The 11,018-nt window shown below is 56.5% G+C and overlaps 1 protein-coding gene across 1 annotated transcript; it reads left to right on the forward strand.

Moving 5' to 3' along the window:
• The first annotated feature begins 8,456 nt into the window (after nt 1-8,456).
• LOC144248872 (uncharacterized) lies at nt 8,457-10,079 on the forward strand. Its single transcript, XM_077790850.1, has 4 exons — nt 8,457-8,598; nt 8,785-9,069; nt 9,154-9,292; nt 9,545-10,079. The coding sequence occupies exons 1-4, from the start codon at nt 8,547-8,549 to the stop codon at nt 9,957-9,959; spliced, it is 891 nt and encodes a 296-aa protein (XP_077646976.1). The 5' UTR covers nt 8,457-8,546; the 3' UTR covers nt 9,960-10,079.
• The last annotated feature ends 939 nt before the right edge of the window (nt 10,080-11,018 follow it).

Consider the following 11,018-nt stretch of genomic DNA (forward strand, 5'->3'; position numbering starts at 1 on the left):
CCAGGAGGAGGAGGACGAGGAGGAGGAGGACGAGGACGAGGAGGAGGAGGACGATGAGGAGGAAAAGGAGGACGAGGATGAGGAGGAGGACAAGGAGGAGGAGGACGAGGAGGAGGAGGACGAGGAGGAGGACGAGGAGGAGGAGGACGAGGAGGAGGAGGAGGAGGACGAGGAGGAGGAGGACGAGGACGAGGAGGAGGAGGACGAGGAGGACGAGGACGAGGACGAGGAGGACGAAGACGAGGAGGAGGAGGAGGAGGACAAAGAGGAGGAGGAGGACGAGGAGGACGAGGAGGAGGAGGAGGACGAGGAGGAGGAGGAAGAGGAGGACGAGGACGAGGAGGAGGAGGACGAGGACGAGGAGGAGGAGGACGAGGACGAGGAGGAGGAGGACGAGGAGGAGGAGGACGAGGACGAGGAGGAGGAGGACGAGGAGGAGGAGGAGAAGGACGAGGAGGACGAGGACGAGGAGGAGGAGGACGAGGACGAGGAGGAGGAGGACGATGACGAGGAGGAGGAGGAAGAGGTGGAGGAGGATGAGGAGGAGGAGGAGGACGAGGAGGAGGGCGAGGAGGAGGAGGACGAGGAGGAGGATGAGGAGCCGGAGGACGAGGATGAGTAGGAGGAGGACGAGCATGAGGAGGAGGAGAACGAGGAGGAGGAGGAGGACGAGGACAAGGACGAGGAGGACGAGGACGAAGAGGAGGACGAGGAGGAGGAGGAGGAGGAGGAAGAGTAGAAGGAGGAGGAGGAGGACGAGGATGAGGAGGAGGAGGACGAGGAGGAGGAGGAGGAGGACGAGGAGGAGGACGAGGAGGAGGATGAGGAGCCGGAGGACGAGGATGAGTAGGAGGATGATGAGGACCCGGAGGACGAGGATGAGTAGGAGGAGGACGAGGAGGAGGAGGACGAGGAGGAGGAGGATGAGGAGGACGAGGAGGAGGAGGAGGAGGACGAGGAGGAGGAAGACGAGGAGGAGGAGGAGGAGGACAAAGAGGAGGAGGAGGACGAGGAGGAGGAGGACGAGGAGGAGGAGGAGGAGGAGGAGGAGGTGGAGGACGACGACGAGGAGGAGCAGAACGAGGAGGAGGTGGAGGAGGAGGAGGAGGAGGAGGAGGAGGACGAGGAGGAGGAAGACGAGGAGGAGGAGGAGGAGGACAAAGAGTAGGACGAAGACGAGGAGGAGGAGGACGAGGAGGAGGACGAGGACGAGGAGGACGAGGAGTAGGACGAGTAAGAGGAGGACGAGGAGGAGGTCGACGAGGAGGAGGAGGAGGACGAGGATGAGGAGGAGGATGAGAAGGACGAGGATGAGGAGGAGGATGACGAGGAGGAGGAGGAGGAGGAGGAGGAGGAGGAGGAGGAGGAGGAGGAGGACGACGACGACGACGACGACGACGACGAGGAAGAGGGGGAGGAGGACGAAGACGAGGAGGAGGAGGAGGAGGACGAGGACGAGGAGGAGGAGGACGAGGAGGAGGAGGAGGAGGAGGAGGACGAGGAGGACGAGGAGGAGGAGGAGGACGAGGAGGAGGAGGAAGAGGAGGACGAGGACGAGGAGGAGGAGGATGAGGACGAGGAGGAGGAGGACGAGGAGGAGGAGGACGAGGAGGAGGAGGACGAGGAGGAGGAGCACGAGGATGAGGAGGAAGATGATGAGGAATAGGAAAAGGAGGACGAGGACGAGGAGGAAGAGGACGAGGACGAGGAGGAGGAGGAAGAGGAGGAGGAGGACGAGGAGGAGGAGGAGGACGACGACGAGGAGGACAAGGACGAGGAGGAGGAGGAGGACGACAAAGAGGAGGAGGAGGACGAAGACAAGGAGGAGGACGACGACGAGGAGGACGAGGACGAGGAGGAGGAGGAGGACGACAAAGAGGAGGAGGAGGACGAGGAGGAGGACGAGGAGGAGGAGGACGAGGAGGAGGAGGAGGGCGAGGAGGAGGACGAGGAGGAGGAGGACGAGGAGGAGGAGGATTAGGAGGAGGACGAGGAGGAGGAGGAGGAGTACGAAGACGAGGAGGAGGAGGACGAGGGGGAGGAGGACGAGGACGAGGAGGAGGAGGACGAGGAGGAGGAAGACGAGGAGGAGGAGGAGAAGGAGGAGGAGGAGGAGGAGGACGAGGAGGAGGACGAGGAGGACGAGGAGGACGAGGAGGACGAGGAGAAGGAGGAGGAGGAAGAGGGGGAGGAGGAAGAAGACGAGATAGAGGGGGAGGAGGACGAAGACGAGGAGGAGGAGGAGGAGGACAAAGAGGAGGAGGAGGACGAGGAGAAGGACGAGGAGGACGAGGACGAGGAGGAGGAGGACGAGGACGAGTAAGAGGAGGACGAGGAGGAGGTGGACGAGGAGGAGGAGGCGGACGAGGATGAGGAGGAGGATGAGAAGGACGAGGATGAGGAGGAGGATGACGAGGAGGAGGAGGAGGAGGAGGAGGAGGATGAGGAGGACGAGGAGGAGGAGGATGAGGACGAGGAGGAGGAGGACGAGGAGGAGGAGGAGGAGGAGGAGGAGGAGGAGGAGGAGGAGGAGGAGGACGACGACGACGACGACGACGACGACGACGAGGGAGAGGGGGAGGAGGACGAAGACGAGGAGGAGGAGGACGAGGACGAGGAGGAGGAGGACGAGGACGAGGTGGAGGAGGACGAGGAGGAGGAGGACGAGGAGGAGGAGGAGGAGGAGGAGGACGAGGAGGACGAGGAGGAGGAGGAGGACGAGGAGGAGGAGGAAGAGGAGGACGAGCACGAGGAGGAGGAGGATGAGGACGAGGAGGAGGAGGACGAGGACGAGGAGGAGGAGGACGAGGAGGAGGAGGAGAAGGACGAGGAGGACGAGGAGAAGGAGGAGGAGGAAGAGGGGGAGGAGGAAGAAGACGAGGAAGAGGGGGAGGAGGACGAAGACGAGGAGGAGGAGGAGGAGGACAAAGAGGAGGAGGAGGACGAGGAGAAGGACGAGGAGGACGAGGACGAGGAGGAGGAGGACGAGGACGAGGGGGAGGAGGACGAGGAGGAGGAGAACGAGGAGGAGGACGAGGAGGAGGAGGGGGAGGAGGAGGACGAGGAGGACGAGGAGGAGGAGGACGAGGACGAGGAGGAGGAGGACGAGGAGGAGGAGGACGAGGAGGACGAGGAGGAGGAGGATGAGGACGAGGACGAGGAGGAGGACGAGGAGGAGGACGAGGAGGAGGATGAGGACGAGGAGGACGTGGAGGACGAGGATGAGGAAGAGGACGAGGAGGATGAGGATGAGGAGGAGGAGGACGAGGATGAGGTGGAGGAGGACGAGGACGACGAGGAGGAGGAGGAGGAGGACGAGGAGGACGAGGACGAAGAGGAGGAGGACGAGGAGGAGGAGGACGAGGAGGAGGAGGAGGAGGACGAAGACCAGGAGGAGGAGGACGAGGAGGAGGAGGAGGAGGACGAGGAGGAGGAGGACGAGGAGGAGGAGGACGAGGAGAAGGAGGACGAGGAGGAGTAGGAGGCTGAAGAGGAGGAGGAGGTGGATGAGGAGGAGGACGAGGAGGAGGAGGACGAGGACGAGGAGGAAGAGGACGAGGAGGAGGAAAAGGAGGATGAGGACGAGGAGGAGGAGGACAAGGAGGAGGACGAGGAGGAGGAAAACGATGAGGAGGACGAGGACGAGGAGGATGAGGATGAGGAGGAGGAGGACGAGGAGGAGGAAAAGGAGGACGAGGACCAGGAGGAGGACGAGGAGGAGGAGGACGAGGAGGAGGAGGACAAGGAGGAGGAGGACGAGGAGGAGGAGGAGGACGAGGAGGAGGTGGACAAGGAGGAGGAGGAGGACGAGGATGAGGAGGAGGAGGACCAGGAAGAGGAGGACGAGGAGGAGGATGAGGAGGACGAGGTGGACGAGGAGGACGAGGAGGAGAAGGATGAGGATGAGGACGAGAAGGAGGAGGATGAGGAGGAGGAGGACGAGGAGGAGGAAAAGGAGGACGAGGACGAGGAGGAGGAGGACGAGGAGGAGGATGAGGACAAGGAGAACGTGGAGGATGAGGATAAGGAAGAGGACGAGGAGGAGGAGGATGAGGAGGCGGAGGACGAGGATGAGGAGGAGGATTAGGAGGAGGACGAGGAGGAGGAGGACGAGGACGAGGAGGAGGAGGACGAGGAGGAGGAGGACGAGGACGAGGAGGAGGAGGACAAGGAGGAGGAGGACGAGGACGAGGAGGAGGAGGAGGAGGAGGAGGAGGACGAGAACGAGGAAGAGGGGGAGGAGGACGAAGACGAGGAGGAGGAGGACGTGGAGGAGGAGGACGAGGAGGAGGAGGACGAGGAGGAGGAGGAGGACGAGGAGGAGGACGAGGAGGATGAGGACGAGGAGGAGGAGGACGAGGAGGATGAGGACGAGGTGGAGGTGGACGAGGAGGAGGAGGAGGAGGACCAGGAAGAGGAGGACGAGGAGGAGGATGAGGACGAAGAGGATGTGGAGGATGAGGATGAGGAAGAGGACGAGGACGAGGAGGATGAGGAGGCGGAGGACGAGGATGAGGAGGAGGAGCCGAGGACGAGGAGGAGGAGGAGGACGAGGACAAGGAGGATGAGGAGGAGGAGGATGAGGATGAAGAGGAGGAGGACGAGAATGAGGACGAGGACGAGGAGGGGGAGGACGAGGATGAGGAGGAGGATGAGGAGGGGGAGGACGAGGACGAGGACGTGGATGAAGTTTACTTGGAGGAGGAGGAGGAGGAGGATGAGGACGAGGAGGAGGACGAGGAGGACGAGGAGGATTACGAGGACAAGAAGGAGGAGGACGAGGACGAGGACGAGAAGGAGGACGAGGCGGAGGACAAGGAGAAGGACGAGGAGGACGAGTAGGACTACGAGGACGACGAGGAGGACGATGAGGACGAGGAGGAGGGCCAGGAGGAGGAGGAGGAGGAGGACAATGACAAGGAGGTGTAGGACGAGGAGGAGAAGGATGAGGATGAGGATGAGGATAAGGATGAAGATGCAGATGACAAGGAGGATGAGGAGGAGGACGAGGAGGAGGACGAGGAGGAGGACGTGGAGGAGGAGGAGGAGGAAGATAAGAACGACGATGATGAGGAGGATGAGGAGGAGGACAATGACAAGGAGGATGAGGATGGGGAGGAGAAAGGGGCGGAGGAGGAGGAGGAAGAGGAGGAGGAGGACGACAAGGACTAGGGCAAGTATAAGGAATATGGGGAGGAGGAGGAGAACAAGGAAGAGGAGGAGGCAGAGAAGCATGAAGAGGAGGAATAGAAGGAGGAAGAGAGAGGACCAGGACATGGAGGATTATGAGGTTGAGGAGGAGGTGGACAACGAGGAGGAGGAGGAGGAGAAGAAGGATGAGGACGAGGACGAGTAGGAGAAGGATGAGGATGAGGAAAAGGATGAAGATGCAGAGGACAATGAGGACGAGGAAGAGGAGGAGGAGGAGAAAGGAGATGAACAGGAGGAGGAGGAGGACAAGGAGGAGAATAAAGAGGAGGAGGACAAGGATGAGGAGGATCAGGAGGAGAAGGACGAGGAGGATGAGGATGAGCAGGATCGGGAGGATGAGGAGGAGGAACAGGAGGAAGATGAGGAGGAGGAGAAGGAGGAGAATGAGGATGAGGTGGACAATGAGGAGGATGAGGAGGATAAGGATGCGGAGGATAAGGAGGAGGAGGATGAGGAGGAGGACAAGGATGAGGAAAAGGACAAGGATGAGGGGGACAAGGAGGACAAGGAGGAGGAGGACGAGGAGGACGAGGAGGAGGAGGAGGAATAGGAGGATAAAGAGGATGAGAATGAGGATGTGTAGGGGGACATTGAGGAGGAGGAGGATAAGGATGAGCAGGACAAGGAGGTGGAGGAGGAGGGGGAGGACTAGGATGACAAGGAGGACAAGGAGGACGAGGATAAGGAGGAGGAGGAGTAGGAGGACGAGTAAATGGAGGATGAGTACGAGGAGGAGTGTGGGGGTTTGTAATTTTCCCTTCTTCCCCCCATTCACCCTGCCCCTTTCTTATGTGTTCCTTGTGTAAATAATTACGGGAGATAAGTCCATTCTATAATGTCAACAAGTCTCAGTTTATTCCAAGCACACATGTACACTTATACCCGTTATAATGAAGCTCATGCATATTGCAAAACTTAGGCTCATCATTGGTGTATTAAAAACAGGTCAACCCCGCCTTTGGAGCTGTCTGAGCTTGCTTTGTTTTCCCTTACATTTATCTTTTTGCTGACCATTCTACTGTTGGGAACCAGCTTACCCAAGGACATAAGATATTATTGCTACATCTGCTATTGCTGCACTATGCAATTTTCAGCTACTGCTTCACTAACTGCAGGTAGTCATGTCCTTTCTCACGAAGCCATTCATCCACAAAACTCTCCACATTTCTAATCAGTCATGCTGTGACATTCAATAGCCCATTATCAGCAGATGTCTGTCCTGAGGGAGGATTGATTGTGGAAGAGATAAGGAAAAACTGCCCACTTAACACAGGACAACTGCCATACAGATGGCAAATAGAACACATCTTGCTTTTCAGTCTGGGACAGGAGGTCACAAATAAAATCAGCTGAGAAGGCGGCACTCTGAAAAGCAAACCAGAACTGACAGAAAATGAATGGGACAGAAATCAGTAATTCTGATAGTTTTATTTATTATGAAAATAAATCACAACCACCCAGCCCCACACAATTCTGATCCCACAACCTCAAATTTGGATCTCACTTTGCCCGATCACCTTCCAACCCCATCTCATCCTGGAGGCTGAGGAATTGAGCAATTTTAGCATGGGACTGAGGTGGCAACCAGCCATTTTGAGGTAGGATTGAGTCACTTTGAGGTGACAGACAAATCCACTTTGGGTTTTGGAGTGCAAAGATATGGAGAATACTACCAGATATCCCCCAAGAACCCACAAATCCTCCAGAATATGTTCCCAAACAGTAAATTCCACCTCAAATACCTCTAAAATGGTGGGACTTCTGACATCTCTGGTCAATACTCTTTTTAGTCATTTTTCAGGTGTTTTTAAGTGATAAAGACAAATCAGAAGAAAATTAGGGCCAAACCAACACCAGAGACCCCTTGAGCATCCCCTGGACACTGGACAAAACAAACTCAGCAGAAATCAAAGTTAACCCTCCATAAAATGCCTTGAGGAAGATTTGCTCTTTCCACATGTCATTTCTGATGGAAACACAAATAAATCCCAAACATGAATAGACAAACAACAGAAGCAATTCTGTGGCAATTCCAAATTTCATCAGTTCCAGCACAGCTCCAGCTACTTGAGCTGGGCTTCTTGTAGGATTTAAGTAGCCTTGTGTTCCTCACTTTGGGGTGAATGATCCTTGTCAGTCTTGCTGGTATCATTTGGTCCCTTTCCTCCAGTGATTTTAACAGAATTTTCAAAGAAGGAAAACAAAATATTTTCTTTACACTGGCCACCCACAAGAGCCATTTTCCTCGTAAGTTCTCCCAAAAGTCACTCAGAGGAAGCTGCATCCAAGCTTCCAAGAGATCCTCCAGAAAGAGCCACAAACTCCTCAGAGGAGAGAAACATGCTGTTGTCAAAGGCACCTGGGGTCAGACAACAGAGCCCTGAACTCACTGTGTAAAATAATGTTGCAATCTGGATAATAAAATTGTTAGAGAGATGCCTCTGCCCCAATTAAGGTGCTAACAAGACCAAATCCAAAGTGGATTTTATTGAACAGTAAATGTGAGGTAGAGAGAGATGCAAAGAAAGAGAAAAGGGGAGAGAGCAAGGGAGTGACAGGGACAGAGGTCTCCCCTGGGGTGGGGCAAGTGTGACATTGTCCCCTGTGTGCGTGGCCTTCCCAGGGTGGGGGTTTTACACCTGAGCCAGTTTGGGTAAGGGGGGTGGTGTCCACCCCCCACCTCGAGCAGGGATTGCCTCACTGTTTCAGGTTACAGTGTCAGATGTAACCAAAAGTGTTTTCAGTCCCCATCTCCATAAACTGTTATCAACAGGTGGGGCAGTGTTCTTTATCTCTTCCATGGCTCAGCCCTGATAACGCCCTCCAGGGGCCATCTTCTGTTAATGGGCCATTGAGTGTCACTGCAGGACTGATAAAATTACATTATCCCATTGTGGGATGCTCCGCCCAGGGGGAGGAACCAAGCATTCCTACCTGGATATAATCTCACCCTTGCAACACCACGACCACCTTGCCTACTGGATTCCCAGAGGACAAGAGCTCCATAACCACCACTGGACCTGCAGAGGAAGACCAGACCCTTCTACAGGATCACTGCTTTGACAGAATCACGTTCATCACTCCAGCTGGACTGCAGCCACCATTTCATCAGACTGCTACCACCACTCTGAGCAACGAGGTGTCAGGTTATATCCTGACTCTGTCAGATTAAGCCAGTGTTTCTGTATCATTGCCTTGATCTTAATTTTCTTATTCAATTGTCATTCTGGCTTAGACTCTCTCCCTGGTTTGCTTTGAAGCCAGTACAAAACTCACTGTGCTCATCCCTTGTTTTCCTCCCAAAACAGGATTTCCCGTACCCAAATATTCGCCAGATGGAGAAGAAGGTTGTGAGGAAGAGGAAGATGCCCTGGGACACCAAGGCAGGTGAGGAGGAAGTCAGTGCCCCTTTCCCCCTCTCTCCTGCTCCATCTCCCAGCCCAGCCTGGCCCCCAGCTGCAGGACAGCCCCGCTGCTGGTGCCCTCCTGCCGGGGACGCACTGGGGGGATCTCCTTGCCCTTCCCTCTGGCACTGAGGCAAATCCCATCTACTCCTTGTCCTTCCTCCCCCAGAGCAAGACCTGATCGTGGAGACCAGGAAAGACAAATCCCTGCAGCAGAACCTCATGGAAGAAGCTGTTTTGAGCAACTCCACATCGCAGGAATCCAACGGGGAGGAAAAGCCCTGGAGATCCCAGAGGAGGAAGGGCTGCAAGGCCAGCCCAGGATGCTCTGAGGAGGAAAGACCCACTCTGGGCCTGGAAGGTGGGCAGAGCTTCAGCCAGAGCTCTGAGCTGGTGGTCCCTGAGAAGCTTCCTGATGGGGAGAAGCCCTACAAGTGTTTGGAGTGTGGGAAGAGCTTCAGGCAGATCAATAATCTGAAACGACACCTGATGATCCACACCGGGGAATGGCCCTACGAGTGTGGGGAGTGTGGGAAGGGCTTCCGCTGGAGCTCCCACCTCATCAGGCACCAACGCATCCACACTGGGGAGAGGCCCTACGAGTGTGGGGAATGTGGGAAGGGCTTCAGCTGCAGCTCTGCCCTTTTCAGCCACCAACACATCCACACTGGGGAGAGGCCCTACGAGTGTGGGGAATGTGGGAAGGACTTCAGCTGCAGCTCTGCCCTTGTCCGCCACCAACGCATCCACACTGGGAAGAGGCCCTATGAGTGTCCCAAGTGTCAGAAGCGGTTTCACAGCAGCTCCAGTCTCCTTGTACATCAGCAGATTCACACGGATGAGAGGCCCTTCCGCTGCCCTTACTGCAGGAAGGGCTTCAAGCAAAACTCCCACCTCATCATGCACCAGCGCATCCACACTGGGGAGAGGCCCTACGAGTGTCCCAAGTGTCAGAAGCGGTTTCACAGCAGCTCCAATCTCCTTGTACATCAGCGGATTCACACGGATGAGAGGCCCTTCCGCTGCCCTTACTGCAGGAAGGGCTTCAAACACAACTCCACCCTCGTCACGCACCAGCGCATCCACACTGGGGAGAGGCCCTACATGTGCCCCACTTGTGGGAAGAGGTTTCACAGCAGCTCAAATCTCCTCCTGCATGAGCGGGTTCACTCCGAGGAGAGGCGTTTCCTCTGCCCCGACTGTGGTAAGGGCTTCAAGCAGAACTCCCATCTTGTCAGCCACCAACGCATCCACACTGGGGAGAGGCCCTACTTGTGTCCCCAGTGTGGGAAGAGCTTCACCCGGAGCTCTCACTTGACCAAACACCAACGGAGCCACTGGTAAGGGAAGTCCTGAAAATTCCCCAGCTGCAGGAAGAGCTTTGTGCACTGATCCATCTTCATTCCCCATTGGAGGACAATGTTGGGAAGAGCCCTGGTGATCCATGTTCCCTGTGATCCATGCTGGGAAGACATATGTCCCTTTTCTTGCCCCTACCAATGACCTGATGTGGGATTGAAGAACATGAGGGTCTGGCCATGGCCCTGTCACTACATTCACTCCCACCTCAGGTCATTGCCAGGGGCAGGAAAGGGACTCTCTCTGTCTTTCCCTGAGGAGACGGGTGTCCTTTCCATGCAGGAGGAAACACGTGGCCAGGAAGATACAATTGATGGTGATGTAGTTTTCCCTGTAAATAGTTTTCTTATCCCTTCTGTTGTTAATATTTTTTCTGTTTCTGTTTGTTCCTTATCTTGTTGCTGTTCCCAGTAAATTGTTCTTATCCCAGCCTGAGATCTTTCCCTTTTTTCCTTCAATGGAAGGTGGGAGGGCAATGAGTGCATGCAAGGTTTTAGCAGGAGCAGGAAATTGAGAAATGCCATTCCTGAACCCCGGCCTGTGGAAACCGAGCATCCCAGCTGGTGCCAGCCCTGGTGGCCATGGCAGCAGCCTTGGGAGCGGGTCCCTGGCTGGGGCTGAGGGAACCTCTTCACTCTGGTGCCCAGGGACAGGAGTGGAGGGAGCGGCTGCAGCTGAGTTGAGGCAGGCTTAGGTTGGATCTCAGGAAAAGGTTTTTGCCCAGAGGCTGCTGGGGCACTGCCCAGGCTCCCCAGGGAAGGGTGACAGCTCCAGGGCTCTCTGAGCTCCAGCAGCGTTTGGACAGCGCTGCCAGGCCCAGGCTGGCAGTGTTGGGGTGTCCTGTGCAGGGCCAGCAGTTGGACTCGAGGATCCTGATGGGTCCCTCCCAGCTCAGCCAATTCTGTGGTTCTGGGATCCATGACCCTGGGGATGGGAGTGCCAATGGTTGCCATGGCAACGGGCTCCAGGCCTGAGCTGGTGTCCATGGCAACCACCCCGGCATGGGGTCTCCATGGAGCTGCCCAGGGACTGACCATAGCAACA

The sequence above is a fragment of the Lonchura striata genome, unplaced genomic scaffold (assembly GCF_046129695.1).
Source record: "Lonchura striata isolate bLonStr1 unplaced genomic scaffold, bLonStr1.mat Scaffold_99, whole genome shotgun sequence".
NCBI lineage: Eukaryota > Metazoa > Chordata > Aves > Passeriformes > Estrildidae > Lonchura > Lonchura striata.

What these genes read in the sequence shown, in the direction of transcription:
- LOC144248872 (XM_077790850.1), top strand. Translation starts at nt 8,547, where the DNA reads ATGGAGAAGAAGGTTGTGAGGAAGAGGAAGATGCCCTGGGACACCAAG. An exon ending in GTGTTTGGAGTGTGGGAAGA is followed by an intron (nt 9,070 to 9,153) that starts GCTTCAGGCAGA and finishes AGTGTGGGAAGG; the next exon opens with GCTTCCGCTGGAGCTCCCAC. An exon ending in CACATCCACACTGGGGAGAG is followed by an intron (nt 9,293 to 9,544) that starts GCCCTACGAGTG and finishes CACTGGGGAGAG; the next exon opens with GCCCTACGAGTGTCCCAAGT.